A 21,991-nucleotide genomic window follows, 5' to 3' on the forward strand; every position below is an offset into this window, starting at 1 on the left:
AAAATGGCACGTGACATGAGCCAACAGCTGCTACTGCCATTGCATTAAAAGTTAGAAAGAAAGGACATAGTCTACAGAACATCTTCCTTAGTACAGTTCTATAAGGTACCCTCACCTTATACAGCCAAAGATCAAGTGTCACTAAGGGCAATAGAGAACGGCTTGCGGAACTTTGCCAGTTATATTATCTTTCTGTGGCAGGAACACTGATGAGTATCAAGTGCTTCAAAATGCGGAAAGTCTTGTCACAACGTGATGTTCAGAAGGTACCAGAAGGAGGGAGTGAAAAAAGAAAAGATGTATTTGCTAAAAGCTTGATCTTTTTGTGTTCTTACAACTATAAGATGCTAGAAATTAAGGAGAATTATTAGATCATCCAGTGAACAGCTCAATCTGAGATATTTCCCGAAAGTATATTTTTCAGTTACATTTCCAGACTGTTTTACAAGTCTTAGAAATTAGGTAACCACCAGCTTTCTTCTGAAGATTAATCCCAATCTGAGAATGAACACAATGGATCCAAACACACCACTGTGACAAGCAATTTTTTTAAAAAATATAATATCAACAGTCAATAACAACAGGCTACTGGCTGACCTGATAACTAACGTAAAATCAAACACACTGCAAAAGCTCCACAAGATGATCTTATACTGCTAGTAAACAAAAACATTAGAGTCCTCTTCACTGCGCTGCCATAAATGTGCTGGTAACTTATTTAATCTCTCCAGACATCTGCCTGATGTCTTTGGAACATAGGTGACACCTTCCTTCATTGGGGTAGAAAAGGATAAACTCCATCTGCTTGTGAAACATTCAGGCACTAGCATAGCAGGAGGACTACCACTACAAAATGTCAGGGAAAAGGACTTGAAACAGTTACTATCCATTATACTCATACTTACATAATAAATATAGCAATAAAATTCACATACAAATGTACAAAAATTCAAACTGTGCAGCTTTGCCCAGAATTATGGCAGACAAGAACTCTGCATATAATGCATACGTTGCCAGAGCTGTCTCCTGCAAAAAAAACATGCCTTAACCTCTTTGCCTTGTATTGAAATAGGCAGATTGTGGCGAGTTATTTAAGCACCTAAGCTGTTTGAATCCATTCTTATATTGAATATATTACTTTTGTCACTCCTACGTTTTTTTCGTTAATTATCAGTGTAATATTTGCAGAAAAACAGCACTGCAAAAATAAAGTTTCCTCATCTAAGCAATAAATTGCCATTATGAGGAGTGAAGATCTAGATGTCCAGAAAGCCATGAGCATTACATGAGCTCCTTTTTTAGGACAAGTCCCAAGATGCGCTGACATAAAAAACATTAGTCATGGAAATATAGAAGTAAAAGTCTCAGGGTATTGTTTTGTACCAAAATAGATATTTATATTTTTAGGGGAAAACAAACAAACAAGCCAGCAAATGTATTGCTGAACTGTGACTGGTCTGGAAAAGGGAGTTCCCTGACCATGTAAGATTTGTCAGCCTTACCCAAAATAAAGCAAGTGGGGTTGTTTTTTTTTAAAATCTGTTAGGACCAAGCGATCCTGCTAAGGGAGTTAAAGTTTATTCTAGTCTCTTCTGCTGTCCTGAAGCTCCTATTTTATCTTAGTCACTTCTATAGTCCAGTCTTACACAAGAATGCCCGAATCCAACCTTTAAATTGTTTCCTGCACCATGCACTTTTCTGAGTATGTCTGAGGGACCAGCACTCACATATACTGGAACAGGGGTTCCTGCACTCTGTGCACTGCACAGAAAAAGCCTCAACCTCCCTGAAAAACTTGGGATGAGACAAAGGATGCCATATACAACCCCCTATGTTAGAAGTTTGCTGTTCAGGAAATCAGTGATTGAAAGTAGTGTCATAATATACAGCTGAGCAAATGAAAAAGAATTAATAGTACCCTTTCCTTCTTGATACTACAATTGTGGTAAGAGAAGAGGGGAGATCAGCAACTGCCCTGGGATACAAAGAGCCAGTAACATGGAATAGTGTTCCAGGTGCTAAAAACATTCACTTTTCAGGACCTGGAACACACAGGGATCACATACACAGCTCTCCAAAGAGCAGCCAAAATGCACGTGTTGTCTTGGGTCAGTGTTGAGCAAAAGCCCATGCTGAAATTCATGAAACCTCTTTGGACACAACACAGTGAAATCAAATGGCATGGATGTTCAAACTGCAGCTCCATCTTCCTCCAAGCACTACACACAGCATTCCTTTGTATAGCCTTGGCTGTGAGCCACTGGTTTCCCCAGTTAATGCTGAGACGCGCTGTAAAGCTTTTATATTTGTGGAAGCACATTGAGAAAGGGCCTGAAAAGTGCCAGTACACATCCGAAATGCCACCAGCCTGTACCATCTTCAAATCACATGCAGCATTAAGATAAGATTGATAATTGACACAAATAAAACAGGTCTAATAAACCCACTTTAATAAAGGAAATAAATGTATAACTACTGCAATCTTTCTCCTTTCATGATGACCAAATACGGTACACTGGATCAGCTTTCAGCTCTCAGCAAGGCTGGGGGAAGGGGAAAGACTCGTTTAACAGTTGGTCCCATTTAGTCATACAAAGCTGGAAGAAGGCAAAAGGGTAATGACTTAGCGATGAAGAAACTCCAAAGACCTAGAAAAGCATGGCAGCCTCTAGAGATGGGGTTTGCCAAAAGGCTATTTTGGGGATGGATCGGGCTACAAAGCTGCTATTAAGCTTCAATCCTTAAAATAAGCCCATAAACTCAGAAAATATTTATCCATAAGGGTGGCAGCCCAATAAAAGTTTTATGAATGTTTTAAAACTGCCCTGTCAAGGAGCTAGCCGCTCAGTCACCTCCCTCCTTCCTAAAAAACAACACATCCAAGAAAGCGGGCCCATGTGTCAGGTTCCTAAGCGGGAATGACAGGGCGGCCTGAAAAATGGCTCCGCACCTCCTGCACCCCCCGTGAAGCCAGCAGAGCACACACACCTCCCCGTCTCTCCCACTGCCGCTGGGGAAGGGAAGGGGGCCCTGCCACAGCCTTCCCTCCGCTACCGCAGGAGACGAGCATCACCTGCCTCTACCCATCTTCTCTGAGATCTTTTCCTTCTCCCTGGTAGCTATCACCTGTTGGGGAAGGGGAAAAAAAACCCAAGAGGATACATAAATCAGGGACACCATGGGGAAATACAAAACCAATCTGGTTTTGAAGTTCGTATTTCTAAAAGCATCCTGGGACCAGAGATCATAAGAACATATGGTTTGTGCTCCTCAAATGAAGCAGTCACTTGTTCATTTGGTACTGGCTTACAGAGACGGACCACGGGCCAAACGTAAAGGGAGAAGAAAAGTCCACTTTGGACCTCCGTGTGTCCCGGTTTTGTTAACACTTAAGGCTTAAGAGGAAAATCAGGCTGAAGTAACACAGACAAGAGACTGAATTCAAGTGAAAGAACATAAAACTCATTTATGAAACTCTGTGTGAAGTCTGGAAACGCCAGACAAAAGAGGGATGCCGCTTCTCCCTCCTGCCACACATTTTTTCCTTTCCTATCTCCCCACCATCACTAAATCTAAAACTCCACACAAAGCTTGGCACCTTCCTCAAAATCCAGGGGGGAATAATCACAGGCAGCAAAATCAAAATGGGATGGGAGATAAGAGCCAGTGACCAATAAAAAACTGTTTGCAGCCAATCAGACTCCCACAGCTCACGTGCAGAATTATTTCCACAATAATCAGGTCCAATTATTAGGAACAACTTTCAGAAAAAATGAACTTCAATTTGTTCACAGCCATTCCACTCTTCCTAGGCAGTGCCATCCTACATGGCTCCTTTAACTTCTTTCTCAAGTAAAACATATATAGACTTAAACCCAACACAAAATCCCCAAACAAAAATACACCAACCTCCTGGCAGAACAGAGGCACCCGCTCTTAAGGCTGAGGGTCTGACACTCACCCCTGCAATGGAGCACACGTGACTCCCCGGGCCAGCGGTGGAGATGTGAGGCTGTAGCCAGTCCAGGGATGGTTGGCAAGACAGATGTTTCCTGTCACCCAGTGTCATGTTTGCGCTGTTACAGATTTATTTTTTTTTTTAAATGTATTGTGTTACACCATCTATCTTAGTGAATTGTCCATCTTGTAAAATTCTTTTAATTATGTTATTTTCTTATCTGCATTATCTAAAATTATTTATACTATTATAACCTTGGTTTCAAACACTGGCTATAAACATTGTTGCAACAGTTATTAGATAAGGATTCAAATACATACATACGCACACATACACAAGTAATTTACTTTACAACTGCTCTGAAATGCTGTAACATGATTTTGTTTCCCCAACACACTTCTCTACCAAAAAGGAGAAAAAAAACCAACCAAAAACAAAAAAAAAGGCTAGAGGAACAAGATCCAATCTGCCTTCCCCCGGGATCTCAAAGCAGCAATTTTCCTGAAGATGGCACAACACTGTCCTGTTTTTGAAGCCTTGTTGGCCACTTCTTTCTGGAGGAGCAGAGCAGTTGCTGAGCCAGAGTCTGGCAGCAGTAAGTGCTCTGCTAGATTAAGTTTCAGCATAATGTTCTCGATAGGAATCGGAGCACCATCCCTAAAGTGCAACGGGAGGGTAAAACGCCAACCATCAAGATGGATGGTTTGTTTTTATTTTTATAGAGATTTTCTAAACCTCAACTTTCACCTCTTAGCCCCCTCCCCCTCCTGTTCTCAGTCACCTCCAATAGCCCATCTGTCTGCTTCATTTAATAGAAACCTATATTTCCTAGCTAATGGATGCATTTGGCTAAAAAGATAATCTCTTTGTGTTCGCTTCAGCTATCACATTCCTGTTATCATATTAATACTGATTAAATACAAAACTCAACATTTAAGTCAGACCCCACACATTATTTAAAAGCGACAAGAAGTTCATATTTTGGCACTTTGAAACCTCAGCCAGCATGGAATTGGCCTCCCCCTCCCACTCTGAACACCTCACCTTTCAGCTGGGATGCCACCCATACAGATTTTTACAGGACAGGATACTTTAATAGCACCATCCTATTTGAGACCACCAGACAAAGCTCAGGTTTCCTGAAAAGCTCTAGGACTGGCACAAACCTATCCCAAGAAAACTACAGCACTGCAGGTCAAGCAACATGATGCTGGGGGTTACAAGTCAGGAAGGGTCAGCCAGCACAGATCTTAGCTCTCAGAAATGTCCAGTGGTGATTCACAGCCCACATTTGTACCTCAGTTTCCCCCATCTGCCTGCAAGGATATTTCACAAACCACGATGTAGGTGTGTGGCTAGTTTATTAATGTCTGTTTGGGTCTGCATGGTTACAGACTGGAGGTGCTGCAGAAAAATGAAGTACGAGTCACCAGACATCAAATCGGCGAAAACTAATTCAACAAATTCTGGGATTTAAGCCAACTTCATAACATGTCACATTTTAAAAGCAGCCAGTCACATGCGTGATAGAGCACGCTTCTAACCCTGAGAAAAATCGTCCTCAAATTCCAGAACAACTCCCCTCGTCAGAATTATAGTGCAATAAGACCCAGATGAATTTGCACCATTCCTCTTCTCACTTCTCATGCGACCATCACACGCCTCTGTGGAGGAGGAAGACAGGGATATGACAGCCATGGAAATGAACCTCATGAGATGCATGCTCTAACTCACCGTATTGTTTAACACATAACCATTGCTAATTTTTCGATAAAAATTATTAGCATGGCTACTTATTTATTCAGGGTTTATCCTAGTCAATTTAATGGGCTACCACTGCCAAGTCAATAGAAGCACAAATTAGTAAGACACAACCTCAAAGTTCTGGTGAAATTAGTCATGCATGTCACCGATTTTTCAAAACTGCAATTCAGTAAGAGCCTAAGTTATGTGTTCTAGTCATCTTTGTGTGCAAATATCAAGTCTGAGAATGGAAGCACAATAGTTACATACACTACATATGCAAATCACTGATGAGTTACTGAAGACAGATCCAGTGTTCCAACCACTCTGATTACACCCACCTCTCCTAGAGACTGGGTACAAGCTGCAGACACTCCACTCAGCCAGTACCTTTCCTAAAAAGGGATGCGACACCTCCCGAGCAACTTTGGAGCAGATGAGGTTATACCATGGTCAGGAAAGCTCCCCTGGGATGTCAAGAAGGCTAATCTAACCTTCTGAGATCCGTATAAACAAACAACTGAACATGGAGAGCCTTGAACCAAGGGACTGCTGTTTACCTAACCCCTGAACTGCAAAAGACATCAATCCCTGCCTTATTAAAGAAATGCATACACTAGCCAGGCATGCCTGCTTGATCAGCTCTCTCCCATTCACAGCTTCTCCGGGGTCGGAGGAAGTTCCAACAGGCCCTGTTCCATAAATAAAATCCTTCTGGCTGGCGATAACTAAATTGTATTAGGACTAGCTCAGACAGCTTCAATTAGAAATAATAGGCAGGGGTGTACTGAAATACCCTCCATCAATTTGCTTACAGCTGGTCTTTTCCTCCTTTTCCATCCCAAACCAATTCTAACTACCTGGTTCAATGAAAGTAGCGGAGAATCTATACCGTGCTTCCACTTATTATAACTGTAATCCACATTTATGTGTGTCCTGAAATCAAAACCACATCTAATAGAAAAGTAAAAGCTTTAAGTTCAGAGAGAATCAACAGGTCTTTAACAGGAGATTCCCAACCATCAGCAAGCAAACCCAGGAAACTTCAGATTCTGAATAACACAGACCCTTCCCCCAGGTTTACAGGGCTTCTCTCTCTCCTTAACCATCCTAAAAGCAACAATTTGTGTATATTACAAATCCATCCTTTCTTTACAGAAATTCGAGAAAGTAAGGTTATTCAACCAAACTCATTTGCAAAACTCTACAGCACAGTCTCCTTACAAGTATCAGTATTTTTTCTGTAAGATTTGAGCTTTAATAAAGACGTTTAAAATCTGTTGTTAATCTACCTATAATTTTTTCCAAATGCCAAATAAATTTGATTTTTTTTCCTGTGCTTATAAGAAACAAGTTCTAAATGAGAATCACTCCTGCTTTTGCTCCAGCATACATTTACTCTGAAACCTAACCATGTATTTCAGAGTAAACACTAGTGAAATGCACGATGATCAACTGGACAGAAATAGTCAAGTTATTCTATTTTCACAGGTGTGAGAAATTAATTTGATTTTTCATAAGAATAAAATGTCAAATATTAAAAGATATGCATATTTCAGGATTTTCTGCAATAACTTTCTATTTGGCCTTCATATAGCTTAGTCAACGGAAAAGGGTTCTTAAAATATTCAACAACTTCTAAAAGAAAAATGCAACTCAGGACAGAGCCTGGGTCACTAAACCCAACTAAAACCAATTACACAATGTCCTCAAACTACTTAAGAGCGTAACAAGGAAAATATGAAGAAAAACTAGCGAAAAAAGTCAGGGATTGGGGGAATCAGGCATCCATTTCCACATGAACTCCACAGGGACTATTATCTTTGCACATCTTCTGAGGAGGTACTTATGAGAACAGTCAATTGTAATGAGCCATGAAAAGAAAATCCTTAGTTCATGATATACAGCCTGCTCCTGTCAGCAGGAACTTACATTCTTTAGCACATTTTCAGTTCTTGAAAATGTCTTCTTTCTCTCGTGCCTGTAGCGTTACCTGGCACACACTGCTTGGCACAGCCTATGTTACCATTGTGCTAGCTTGAAAAGATAATTCATTGCAATCACAAAGAAAACAAATGCATATTCCCCATGTTGTATTCATGTTATAATACCAATCCTGATGAGCTGATACTTCAGGAACACGCAGGCAAACAGTCCCTTGCCTAACACATCCATACATTAACTGGTCAAATTAGAAGGAGGGAATGCTGTTCTTCTTTCACAGATGGAAAACTGAGAAGGTAAACAAATGCATTCAGAAGTAAATACATACCTGGCAGCAAAACCATGTACTGAATTAAAAATCCTCAGGTGCACAGCAAAAGGCTGTACCATAAAAACAACATTCTTCATTTATATACAAAGAGACAGTTTAGGATGAAACAACAAAGTAATTGAAGGGATGGCACAGGTCCACTTTCTCAGTTCAGGGTTCTGTAGTTAATATATTTACTTTATAAAAAACAAAAAGCAGCTGAGGCTGCTCACAGTTATGTGGGTAAGGGTGGTTGGCAGAGGAAGGGCCTGTAGGAGTAAGAAAAGGTAAATGGCCAAACAGAGAGGGAATTGAGCGGGGAAGGGAGAATAGAGAGAGATTAGCGTAAAACATCGGAAAAATGAAACTGGGTAACTCATCAGTTGTAACAGGGAAGAACAGGTTCTCTGAATTGCCAAATTGTCTTGATTTCCTAATCTGGAATAGATGTGGGGGGTGAGGGGGAAAGGGGTGGGGGGAATTGAGGGCTCAGAGGTTTAAAAAACTATTATGATAAAACCCACAGCACAAAAGTACGCCATATGGAATTCTTGTGATTGAAGTTACAACCTCAGATATTAGACGAAAGACTTTTTTAAGCAGGATGATGGTTTTCTCTACTATTACCTATAACTTTTATTCCAGGTATTAAGTAATTTTAAAGTATTCTCTGTAGCTTTTTTTTAATGCAATAATACTGTAGTTACAGGCAGGAAATACTTTTGTTGCTTATGTGTAATACTATACAAAATCGTGTTACAGCAGACCCCCCCCCCCCCCATCAAAACAGGTCTATTGAAGCTCCAGTTATTTCCTATTCTTTATTAAACACCAAAACCGCTTTGTGAAAACACAAACCAAAGTCTGCTTTACACAGACTTCCTTAAAATCAATGCGCACTATTAAGAGCAACTATTTTCTTTTTTTTGTCCCCAAATTCAAAACATGGATCAGCCTCTCAAGGTTAACATCCTTGTCACACAACAGTTCTCATCCACTGAGCACTGGCCACTGTTGCGAGTCAATACTTCAAATAGCCTACAAATTGCAAACCACAAAGCTCTATGCTTCCAGGAAGCCCCCATGGTGTAATGTTTTTACTCAGACTTCAAAAAGATATCAGAACAAACACTGGTGGAAAGGAAAGGTGAAAGGCCCAAGGAATGATCGATCAAAATCAAGTAAATAAGCACAAACAGTTTACAGAAAGGGAGAGAAATTTCATTGCAAGAGGGCAATCTGAATGCATGAGCTACCCTTGTGAAGACATTTACTAAGATCAAAGTTAAATTACGTAAAGGCTTGGAACAAGTATTTTCCACCCAAACACTGCAAAGCCATGAGTGAGGACTGTAACATCCAAAGACGGTTGCATCCCATTTTGCACACAAGAAAGCAGAGACAGAGATGAAGGAAACAATTCCTGCTTTGGTATTGTATAAATGAACTACAGACCTGGCAACACAATCTAGATCTCATGGCTTCCACTTCCTTGCTCTAGGGAAACAAGAAGGCTCTTGGAGAAAGCTGCCCACTAGAAGTAGGACAGAGCGAGCTCCTTGTGAACAGCTTGCCCTGAAATCCCACGCCGCACCTGCGCACAGAGTAATTCAGTCATCCCTCACCAAAACAAGTAACCCTTCAACATAAAATTCCACTTTAAACATCTACAGAAGTAAAGAAGCAATTGTAAAACTTGCAAGTACCCAGCAAGTTTTTTGGAGTATTTAAAGCAATCATTAAAAAGTACTATGTTTTGGCAGTTCAGTCCCGTAATCAAATCCACAGGGATCCTCCGAATCCCTCACATTTAGCCACACTGACATCAGTTAAATCCTTCACAAGAAAAAGGGCCTTTCCTTCCCAGAAGGACAACGCTTAACTGAGCAGCAGTGAACCAATACAAATGCATATTTTGTTACTCTTCAGAAGAAACTGTACTTGGTCCCTTCAGTATTTTTTTTTTAAAAGGCACACACTGAAGCATCCCAAACCTGTAGAGAAAAGTAGAAGGGTTCTTATGTTGAACTAGATGATAATTATTTAAAAAAAAAAAAAAAAAAAAAAAAGATATTCCCATTTGTTCTAAGAGATAAAAGGTATTACAGGATTATATTTTTTTGGTGCTCTAAGGTTGCTCAGCCAAACTGTATAGACACATAATAAAAACAGTTAGCTATATTCTTTCTCAAAAAGAAAAAATTCACACTTGAAATTACAGCAAGAGTGTATTGAATTTGCAAAATGAAACACCTAAAAAGGACAAAAAAAATACAAACAGAACGTAGCACATACATCCTGCTCTTGTGTGCAGGATGTGTACACTAAACTTCTGTAGTATTTCATGAAAGTAAGAGTGATCATGTTGTTCCATGCCATGTTCTAATCCAAATTGTTTGCAATTTCAGCAGCATAAATCCAGCAAAGTCAAAATTAAATGCAGGATTTGATCTGTAAGGAACAGGATATTTGGTCTGTAGTGAATGTAGCAAGGCATCTCCACTTAAACTGAAAAATATCCGAAATGACAATGCAGCAGAAATTTTAAAACTTGAATACAGTTCTATTCCACAGTTGTATGTTTATGCAACTTGGCAACTATCACATATGTAAAATAAGGCAGGTTAGCTTTTATAGGGGAAATAAGCTTATTCATTTCCTCATTCTGAATATTTAATTTTGCCACCCACCAACACATTCTTTTTTCCCCTTTTTTTCCTTCAAAAAGGTAACCTTCAGTAAAAGAACGCCATTTAACAAAGGACTTCCTAAGCACATCAGGCAAGGCTCATGACAGCCTGATGGGGCAGTTTATATAACAGCAGTATGAAGACAAGAGGTATTAGATAATTTGGAAAAGGTCACTGGATAGGTTAATGGTGATGTGATGGCAAATACAAGCTCAGAATGCAGCAGCCTGCTCACCTATATCAATTAGAGAGATGTCCAGCCAGTGATCTGGACTGTGCAATAGGGTCCAAGTAGCTTACATTTGCTGTTGTAATTATTCAAAATTCAGCAAAGTAGCAGTCCTAAATATGTAAAATGCTTCTTGTCTCCCAGGGAATGCAACTTTCCACAATAACTACATTCCCCCAAAATAACAAAGCCTGGATTAACTGGAAAGACTTATGACCACAAGAGACCCTACACAGAAGTAAGGTTATAATACGCAGCAGCACTACCAGCTCTCAGTTTTACCACAAATCTCAAGATAAGTGCACTTCTTTTGAAATCCCAGATCCTAAAAACATGCAACTGAGCGCAAATCTCAGTTTGTTTAATTTACATATCTAGCTCCTGTGGCTTAGAAGAATCTTATATATATGACCTGAGTTTATCTAAGAAAAGAAACAATCTTTACAGATTTTTTTTTTTTCTTTCAAATAAAAGAAAAATCATTCTTTGGGGACTTACCATTGTGAGTACTTTGGACAGCTGACTACCAATGTCACTGCCAACTGAAATAACAACTGTTCAGTTTCAAAATACTTGTAAAAACCCACAGTTGTCTCCCAACCTCTCCCCACACTATCAGATGCACATTTTATCCTCAAATTAAGATAAACAACTTCTAAGTATAGCATCTTTCTAATTTGCAACAAGGATTTGAAACTTAACTTTAAGACACTAGTAGAGCAATCGCTTGTTTTGGAGGCAAAAAAGGAAACTGTTAATTAGCATGCACTTGGAAAAGACTATTTTGGCAGCTAAATTCTTGTCAGTCTCCACCTGCACAGGGCAATCTTGAGCACAGAGCTAGACTGAATTTTCTCTTCAATCCTTCCTTTCAAGAGCTCGCAATGTAACAACACTAGAGCATCCACAGGTCAGAAAAAAATCCCCTCTACCCTGCACACCCTACAGCAGCTTGAAACTGATGGCAGAAATACTTGAGGGCAAAATAAGTGGTTACTGGCATAAGACTTCAGAGACCAAGAAAGATGGGTGGGGGGACAACAGCAGTAGCAGACTGGAATAAAGAACAGAAGCAAATAGGAGAGAGAGAAAAACATTAGCAGAAACTAGTCAAAGTCAATGGAGATTGGAAGCTAATATTAAGAGAAGAAAATATATATAAGTGATCGCCAGGTGGGGGTTTTTTTGGTTGTGGGTTTTTTTTTTCCCTTTCCCAAGTGGTAGAGGTTCTGTAGAAGTAGATACCCATGCTGTGGCCAAACAAATCCCATCTGCTGGAATTATTTTTCCTTTCTTAATAGGATTTTTTTCCTTAAATTGCACAAATAATTAATTTCATATTTACAGCAGGACTCCAGTGAAGTGCAAAAAAATAAAGGAGTTAATTACTCACTGAGGAGAAAAAAAAATAGTATGGGATAATAGGTCAATTACAAAGCATCACCCAAACCCAGCAATGTTTTCCTCGTTTGTGTCAGCGTGGGGAATGCAATCACCTAACTGGACCTGGTATCAGAACGCATCTCACAATGGAGAGCTAATTAAGATATTCTTTTTTATATTCTGAAGTTTTAAATGCTTACCTTCGCCACCTTAATACTCGTCTTTTCAAAGTAATTTTCTTCAGATTGAGGCAGCGCCTACCTCTTTAATGCTTTCAAAATACAAACAAAACGCCCACAAAAACACGCTCTGCACAGTAGAAGTAATAGAAATAATAACCTAAGCGTGAACACAAAAGCCAGCGAAGCCCAGGGTTAAAGTTGGGTTTGCTCTGAGGCTAAGCTCACACCAGTGCAAGTATAAGGTGCTTTGCTATTCAGGGTAGGGAAAAGGGTTCAGTATACATCGCTCTTTACCACCATTGAACAATCAGCCAGGGAGCAATATGACTTTTTCCTGAAGACTACCCATAGCCCTAGCTTCCAGGGGAGTGTGATTGCCATTGGTGTACGTGATGAGTAGGGAAGAAACACTGAGAGTTCTTCGTATGGTGGAGAGCCACCAATGGTCCTTCCATTGCATTAGTGACACCTTCCTGCAGCTCCTCTTGCACAGAAACAAAAAGGGGAGGGGGGAAGTCTCCATCTTATTCTTCTCAATTACCCAGAAGACCAGTGTGTAGCCTAATCTGTACCCAACACAAAGGCTTGCACAGGAACTGAACCTTTTTCTTCCATAGAAGCACTCAAATGCTGCTACATCACCTGATGCCTGATAATTCCATAATCCAATCTGCTTGATCCCAGAAGAGCAACGTACTGAACACATGCTCCAACAGCAACTTAAAATCCAAAGAAGAATCAACCTCCCCTGGGCACAGCTTCTAGTCTAGTGTGCAATGACCAGCTGCCCCTGAAAACAACCTTACAATCAACAGATCACCCTTCAAAGCTCTAAGTTTAGGGACTTAGTCCTGCAATTCTGTCGTTACAGCCAAGACCAGGATCTAGTGGTACTAACATGAATGAGACAGCAAGTTAATGACAACTTCTGTTTTCATTCAGAAGGAATGTGCACCAATCTTGACTTTGATTCCACAAAAAGAACACTCTAAGGTCAATAAATCTGGATATCCAGCTCCAAAGGTCAATATGGGCTTATAGGACATCCCCACTTAAAAGGTAGGCTCGATTCCTTCAGGCCAACCTTTTTGTAAAAACGCAGTACAAACTCCTATTTCCTATGTGGTCACCAGGACTTTCACATCACTACAGTTTAATCCGCTCAAGAGGGGATCATACAGGGAAGTGATGCTTCCCTGGCAACAATCCTCTCCCAGCCTCTGTCCATACTACACTAGCCAACTTTCACAAAAAGAAGAGGAGATTTATGCTTGAAGTACCCCTTAAGGATTTTAGGTTTTGTTTGTTTTAGAGGGTAGGGGAAGAGAGACTGTGAAAGAACAAGCAGAGCTAATCTCCAGCTTTTAAATAAAACACAGCTATACAGATTTCTTTGCCCTTGGGCTTTTGTTTTTCCTCTTGACTGAAATCCTGCTCAGCCTCACCTGATACTGACAGGGATGGCAACCCACCAGACCCTTGCAGCCAACAATTTTTTATTTTCTTTTATTAGAAGAGGAGCCAGGCTGGGCAAACATGGACATTAAATGTGCCTAAATTTCATTTGGCCTATGAGAAGAAGATTATCCTATTTTAATGCAACACAAGCAAAGAATTCCAAATGTCAAGATCTCCCACAAAAAAGTATGCTGCTTAGTGACAGGATGTTTAATTATTCTCAGTGCAATGAAAAGGTTTAGACTGCCCCATTCCTGCTGATGTCAGTAAGGACTGCCCTCCAAATTACAAAGTTAGGAATATGACATTTATATACAGTCAACTATTTAAAGCTTGTCTCCTACAGTTGTTTAAAAACCACTGTAACTAATATTCCACAAATGCCAGCTATGTTGGTGTGTTGAGAGCTACCTGAAGAAAGTGAGACACCCCATGAAGAATTTAAAAAATAATAATAATAAAAGAACATAATTAAGATATTTCTAAAGGGGGAAGTTATAGAAAACAATGTGACACATTATTTTACTGTTGCATTTTTCCATCTTTGCATAACTCTAATTTCCCTCATACTATGTAACCTCTATTCGACTTCCTTGCTTAAGTGGAGTGCTAAAAAATAACTAGTTTGAATCCCACTTTTAAACCCACAGTTTTTAACTGGAATTAAAATTATGCAGAATAGTGCTGTTCACCGACAGCTCTTACAACAGATTTCCCACTGTTATTAACCACTTTGCAAGCTACTGTGTGATCCTATCCAATGAACAAAGTAAGTGGCAAAATCTAAAAACACCAAAGACACACCATCCTCACAATATGCTAAGGGGGAAACACATATTCAGCATTTCTACCCTTAATTTACACACATAAGAATAAAAGGGATTCTCAAGAATAAGGCACATTGGTTAAATCTTACCACTTTATGACATCTTACACCAACACTGTAGGATCCCAGAGGCATTATGTCCCCCGAACTAGGGAGCCCATCCGTGCTATTACTTCGGAACAGACTTTTATGGCACATTCAACCCCTCCAGCACGACAAGCAGTAGAAACAGTGAAAACGGACTTGCTCTCTCAGATGCAATAAACACTTATAAATGCAAGGCAAAAAGTTACTAGCAACAGAAGACAAGGTCACAAACAAGTTTTTCTTCACTCGTTGTAAGAAACTTAACTACTGTTATCCTGTCCAGGTAAAAAGAACAGAAACGTAAAAAAGCTTGTATTCCAATATTCTCATTTGTATCTCTTATGAAAAGTGTGCCTTTTATTACATTTAAATTTGCTCAATTCAGAAACGTGTTCAGCTGCTACAAGCGTTAGATATGCACTGCTTCTTTCACATTAAGAAATAAGGTAGCTTTTAACTCATCTCACATAGCAATTTTTACTGTATCAAGTCAAAAAGAGGAAAGAAGAATTGCAGTCAAACACATCACAGTGACTCAGAAAGGATGAACACTTTACTAGCAACTAGACAGTAAAGGCAGAGACAGAAAGGCAAGTGAACTATGCCTAAGACCAGGTATGTTCCAATTAGATTTAAAAAGTTGCTACATTTTACAATAATCAAGCACAAAACAACTGCAACATGCCAAAACCAATGAAATGGGCATATCTAAAGCCAATCTTTTAAAAGATGTCATGAGACACATCAACAGATCATGAGTTTGCAAACCAAGCAGAGTTTTACAGGGTCAATTCTTGGGTGACAGTTAAACAAAATCCACAATTAGCACTAAGTTATTCAAACGATTCACTGAACTTTCCTCTGAAATTCTTATCAACTGGCATGACATTCCTAGGTGCAACATATGTTGAAATAAGCATTTTTCCAAAGACTGTCATTGTTAGCTTTTGTCTTCTTTAGAATAAGACACTTAAAACATCCAGTTCCTGCCTCCCCAAACTTGTTCTTGATTTCAAAGGTGAACAATACTTTTCACTAATTTACCTTGACTATAACACCCAGTGGTCCCATTTACAACTAAAACAGCTGCCACATATCACCCACCTCAGCAAGAAGCACTTCATCAGTAGCTCATTCCTTCATACACACACTCTAGCATAACTTACAAAGCACTGCAGTTTAAATTGCCTTTCAAATCCTGTTTGTTTTTTAAGTAGCTCGTTAAACTAAGCAAAACTCTCTTGTGAGTTTAGAGATTATGTCCCCCTTTTTATGTATTTGATCATACAACCAGTCTGGAAAGTAAGAGTCATCCTGTCAATTAACACTCCTTGAAACTTTTTCCTCAGTTAAAACACAAACAGGTCCACAACCCAGCCCTACAGAATAGCAGATCTGCCAGCAACAACTTTTTTTTTTTTTTAAAAAAAAACAACCTAGATGCTTCTGCAAACAGTCTAGAAAGTAGGTTATACCTTGTTATTCAAGCAATAAAAGCATGCCTGAACACAAAACCAGAAACGAGATGAAAAATACATTGTCTTTCTACTTTCCACCACCCTGCTGCCTGTCTGTTTTACCCCGAGACAGGCACTAGCCAACATCCAAACTACACCTGTACTCTCAAAATGAAACTACATCCTCCTCCTCTGCAAAAGTGATCCGGCAGCACAAGAAATCTCCGCTAAATAGCATCTCTCAATGGTCAAGTTACACTTATTTCAGGTTATTAGCTTTACTTCTACCTCCTTGGACCACCCTAAGGGATTCTTCTCCATTATGTTCTTCAACAACTTGCAGATAATCATATCTCCCACTTAGACATCATTTAGCCAAGTTTCATGCAATTCTTTTCATCTTCTTTTCCTCATAAATCAATCCCTTCAGCCTCTCTAGCATTCTTGCTCCTCCTCCCTGAATTTCTTCCAAACTGCTGACATCTTTCAGTGACTGAGGAACTTCCAACTGCATGCTGTATTCTAGATGTGTGTTTTGTACTCTAAAGAAAGATAATTAACCCTTTTCAAGAAATATTAATGCTCCAAGCCTGGAATAAATCTAAATCAGAGATTTACATTTTTTTTTCTCCCAGAATGGATAGTAATTATCCCCATTTCACAGAGCAGAAGAGCAGAGCAAAGAATCTGACTTATTGCTGCACGCAAGTAGTGCCAGAATAAAAAACAGATCCGTGTTCTGCCATTCCCAGTCGCGAGGTCTGCCAAGTTTCAGCCCACAGACAACGCAAGACAACGTTCCCAGGCTGTGATCTGTAGGCAAACACAAGCCATTTCCAAGTGACTATGGAACAACACTTGGGGAGCCCAACACTTGCTCGCGTGAGCGGGCACAGTGCCGGAGGCTGTTGGCACCAGCGGGACCGTGTCATACCCTACAATGTGCCATGGTCTGCTACTACCTTAAGTAGTCAGGACACACATCTCCAATACATCCACCTGATTTTTATTGCTATGTAGAGGTTTGTTTCTAAAGCCAGCCCTCAGCTATCATCACGTTAACTACCCGAACAAGCTATTCAAGTCCAGAAGTTAAGACTGGTTTTACATACAAGAGGACTGACTGACTGCCAGGCTGAGGCAGTCCAAGGCAGTTTTCAACTTGCACATTTCCTTCCCTTCCCTCCCACTCCCCGATCCTTTTGTGAAGGAATCGCAGCGAAATAACTTCAGAAAAATTAAGAAGAGCTCTTTGCAAAAGAAATCTGTAAGAGAGGCTATACAAGGGGAGGCAAGGCTGAAGGATGGGGGGGGGGAAGGGAGAGAAGAGTATGGTCAGTTAAATTTAATTTTAAAAGAACACCACCCCCCCAAAAAAAAACCCTAAACACCCACAAACAGGATGCAGACACATTAAAAAAGCAACACTGACCTAACAAAGGAATGTGAACTGCAGTTGACTTAAACAGCATCACAGCAACAGCCCTCCCCCTACACACAAATCTCTGCAACTCTTAAAGACACAGGTTTTTAGGCCCTTCCAAATTCTGTGGTTCTTTCCGCTGCTAGCCACATGTTGCTTGATACTCTTAGCTTGAGCTATTTTAGCTTATTGCCTTTTCTTTCCAGACAACAATAGTACCCAAGTTTGACCCAGACTACAGCAAAGCAAAATAAGTTGTATTATTCTGCCTATCTTAGAGAGGTATTAAATTCTAGTATTCTGCTACGTATTCTTCTCATTGAAAGAACAAACTATAATGGGTCCTCTGTTTCATAGTCTGCTGTTAAACATCAGAAGAATATAACCAAGATTAGATAATGAACACCTTGGTGAAAGGTATCATTTCTTCCCACTACTCAATCTACAGAGCAAAAAGCAATTTTCTAAATCTGTGTACAATTTTCTTAATGTGACTGCTGGTTCACAATTATAGTTACTGCTTACATCCCCAATGGTGACAAAGACTCCTTATTAGGCTTCTCCCGTGAAGAACCATTTCCTCCATCCAAAATGTGGAAATGACAATGTAAATGTCATCCTCCTGTTGTTCTTCTCTTTCATCATATTTTTGCCTCCAGGAGAGAAAAGCTAGTAAGAACACTACATTTTTAAGCAAGATATCATCTTGATTTTCAGCTTGAACCCTTTTCAGCATTAAGGTCATTTACACACCATTTCACCTAAAGGTACCTATCTCAGTGAACACTTAAAAGCTTTTCTATACTAGAAAATGCAAAACATACATCAATCTGGTGCAACTTCGTTCTTTAAATATGCATTGTGCTTTCTAATTAGGCTCTCAGACATATTTGCAAAGTCTAGCATTTGGTGACGAAACTGGAATTACAGCTAGACTGGAATACAGGGGGTTTTGTCTAGTCAGAAATTCTTATCTTGTGATAGGAAGAAAAAAGGAAATTTGCTGAGGGTCAAAATCAGTGCAGTCACATCAAGCCTTAAGTTAAATGGAAAAAAAAGTCCATCTTCAGCAAGAAATCCAGAAACTTCAGTTTTCTCTGCAGATCAATCACTATGTGACTGTTTGCTGTCATAGAACATCATGACTTCTTTTCTGCATTTGTACAACAGACAATCTCATTCATCTCCCTAAAGAGGGCGGAGGATTAGCTAGTAACAAATGGGCTGAAGACAATACAGAAATACAAAAGTACTCCTACTATCGTTAAAATCTTATCCAACAATCTGAGTTAAATGCAGCACCTATTCTTGTCCTTTGAAAAGGCTCAGAACAACTTTCCTACCTCAAGGAGAAAAAAAACCCCAGTAATGACACTTACAAACTCTAGCACCAATCATTCCCTGTGCTCTAAACTAAGGAGGCATAAATCCTTGCTGTAATTCACCAAGGATGAAAAATACAATAATATATAATATCATAAAACCAGGAGACACAAGCAATAAAAAACCTCTCAAATACTCATTTATCAAGCAGGTTTTGCTTGAAGGCAAGTTAGGTAGTAAATTGGCTCTGTTCTGCATGTTAAGGAACTTGCATCCACTATACTATATTTAATAAGTAGCTACAGGTAAAAATGGTTGCAGGTTTGCTGTCCTTTGTTTGTTCAGAAGGGTTCTGGTGCAAATCATACATATGTTGAGAGAGGAAAGATTTCCACAAACCTTTCTGGGCAGATCATGATTTCTATGTTACTGACACTTAATAGGAAGTGATCTTAAGACCTGAGTTTGATGACACAGGAGACATGGCTTCAGGTCATTCAGTCTCACAACGTAAGTCAGAGCCACCATCATTTAATTAGAAGATACAATCCACCAAATCATCAGTGGTCCAACGGGGTATGAGGTGATTTCAAAACTTGAGGAGACTATCGGTAACATTCAGACTTGCATTATGGAAAGATCCTCTACACTTGACATAGATTAGTATTTGTTAGCTCATAAGCACCCACCTGGAATTCGAATTTTAAATTTGCCACTTTGTCCAAAACCACCATCTATTATTCCATCTTCTCCTGTAGATAGTTTGACTTTTAGACCCACGAAAATCTGGATGTTTGTTTCCTTTTTAAACAATGAACGACCAATCACACTGTAATCATCCATCACCTGCAAAACAAATAGGGCTTCATAAGCCTACAATCTAAAGTGACAAGAAAAATTATGCCTATGATATACACTGAGTTTGTTAACTTGTACCACCCTGCCCTTGGAAAACCATTTACCCCCAGATGAACAAAACTCTAGGTGAGCCATTAAGGCAACTTTCGTCTTAAAACCATAAAAGACTTTGTGAATTAATATATTTCTGCTTTCAGCTCCTTTCTTATAACATAAGAAAAATAAAACCTGCAACAGAACATTCCGTAAAGATCAGTTAATTAAAATCTTTTATGCTTTGAAATCTTTCCATGAAAGTCACTCAAGTACCTATGCTCACAAAAAGTTTATTCCATTATTTATCCTACAGCTAAGTACATTATCACCTATGTAAACATTCTTTGTCTCTTAGCTCCAGACCTGCAATCCAACAGCTACACTTCCAAAGAAACGACAGAATTACTCAGAGTTTCTAAAGAGAGCCTTTTAAATATTCACCTTTACATACACATTGATTTGTTAAACTAAAAGCCTTATGACCATTGTATCCAATTTTAATTTCAAGGTTTGTAACCCAGTGGGAAGAACCATTCCAAGTTGAATTCTTAATTAAGCTATCAGGAACAAGAGGCAGCAAGGTTGGTGGGTAAGGCAAGATAAACAACCCTCCCTTAGGCATTACAAAGTATAAGGTGCAGTCAAGTGAGCCTAATCCTGTAGGTGTGAATATCCTTGTATACCTAATGCCTGGAGTTACTCTACCTCGTAGCCACGGCAAGAACATTTATTTACTTATCAGAAGAAATAAGGGGATATTACTTAAATCTTTTCAAGATTTTTTTTTTTTTTTTGGTGGCAAAAGTTGCAACTCTTCTTCATATCTAAAGAGCAATTTTTAGATAAACCTAAGGGTTTCAAAGACCAAAGTGACTTAGAACAGTAAAGAATTATAACCAATTTTGAACACTCCCCTTTATTCAGTTTAAATGACAACTAAAAGTATTGCTGGTTTATTAAGCTACTCTCCTTTCCTGAAGCCTCCTCCGTAAACAGTAGTGCATATACAGACTCAAATCCCCAGCATTGTTGTTTATTATTTTGTTACATATGTATGCCTCTCTTTTAGTGCCAGCCTCAGTATGGCAGTAAATCTAGCATCAGAAATTTAGGTTTTGTTTTCTTTTAAACAGGGTTTACTTGCTCAGCTATAAACAGTGTTTAAAGGGCTGTGCAATATTAGAGAGCACTGGCAGGACCTCACCCTTTCCCAGACCACACGATGCACAGGCAGGATGAGAAATGTCTACAGCCCTTCTTCCTTCTTTCACATGGAGATGACAACAGTACAGGCAGCTCCGCTCCCAGCTGGGTGTGGAATCAAGGCTGTAGGCAGAAGCACTCAGATGTCTCAACAACATTTGCTGCCTGAAATCCATCTACTCCTTGTCTTTTCCCAAAAAGTCACATTTCTGGGGTTTTTTTGCTGTGTCTGTCCTCTCCCACCCCCTCAACAAGCACTGCTTCGAAAATAGCTTGTGAACCTTTAGTGTAGTATCACTGCTTGGCAACCCCTGGCTTAAATTTAAAACTGAATAATGTCTTTTACTAGAGCTACTGATAATAGGTGGTGGGAGAGGGGGACGATAAGCTTTCAGGCACACTTGCCTGCCTTCAGGTCTGAAATAAAAGACTAGCAGAAAAAGAACCTGTTAATTCCAACCTGAAGAAGCACTTATATTCTCAAAACCTTCTTCATTTTTCCAGTTGCATTAGCTGGTGAAATAAAAATATTACCTCTTCCTATAAATCTTTTATTACTAAAACAAGAATTTCAAAACTGAACATCCCTCTCCTGCACCACTACCTATGTGCTTCCTGCCCGTGTTTGAAATAGACGGTCTCTTACGCTCCACTGAGGATCTTCCATATTTCTGTTATTTTGTAGTTATCCCCCCCAAAATGGCACAGGAAGTCAACTTTAAAGACATCATCTTTTGTTTTTCCAAGAGCACTTCAAAGTTATCTTTAACTTAATTAAAAACGGAATTACAGGGTGAGCAGTCATAGTAGCCTAACGTGGTTCAGTTTAGAGCCTCCCCAGCAAGGCTGTCAGAAAAAAACCTCAGAATTACTTCTGTGAA

The 21,991-nt window shown here is 39.5% G+C and overlaps 1 protein-coding gene across 4 annotated transcripts in view; it reads right to left on the reverse strand.

Moving 5' to 3' along the window:
* The window catches only part of EEFSEC (eukaryotic elongation factor, selenocysteine-tRNA specific), a 131,455-nt gene that overhangs the window by 25,255 nt on the left and 84,209 nt on the right, over window positions 1-21,991 (reverse strand). For 3 of the 4 annotated variants that reach the window (XM_049826345.1, XM_049826347.1, XM_049826346.1), the window contains exon 6: window positions 19,703-19,859. The exons of the other annotated variant lie outside the window; for it this stretch is intronic. In XM_049826345.1, coding sequence (XP_049682302.1) covers window positions 19,703-19,859 — 157 coding nt within the window. The remainder of the gene's footprint in view (window positions 1-19,702; window positions 19,860-21,991) is intronic. 4 annotated transcript variants of the gene reach the window in all.

Source organism: Accipiter gentilis, chromosome 23 (genome assembly GCF_929443795.1).
Source record: "Accipiter gentilis chromosome 23, bAccGen1.1, whole genome shotgun sequence".
NCBI lineage: Eukaryota > Metazoa > Chordata > Aves > Accipitriformes > Accipitridae > Astur > Astur gentilis.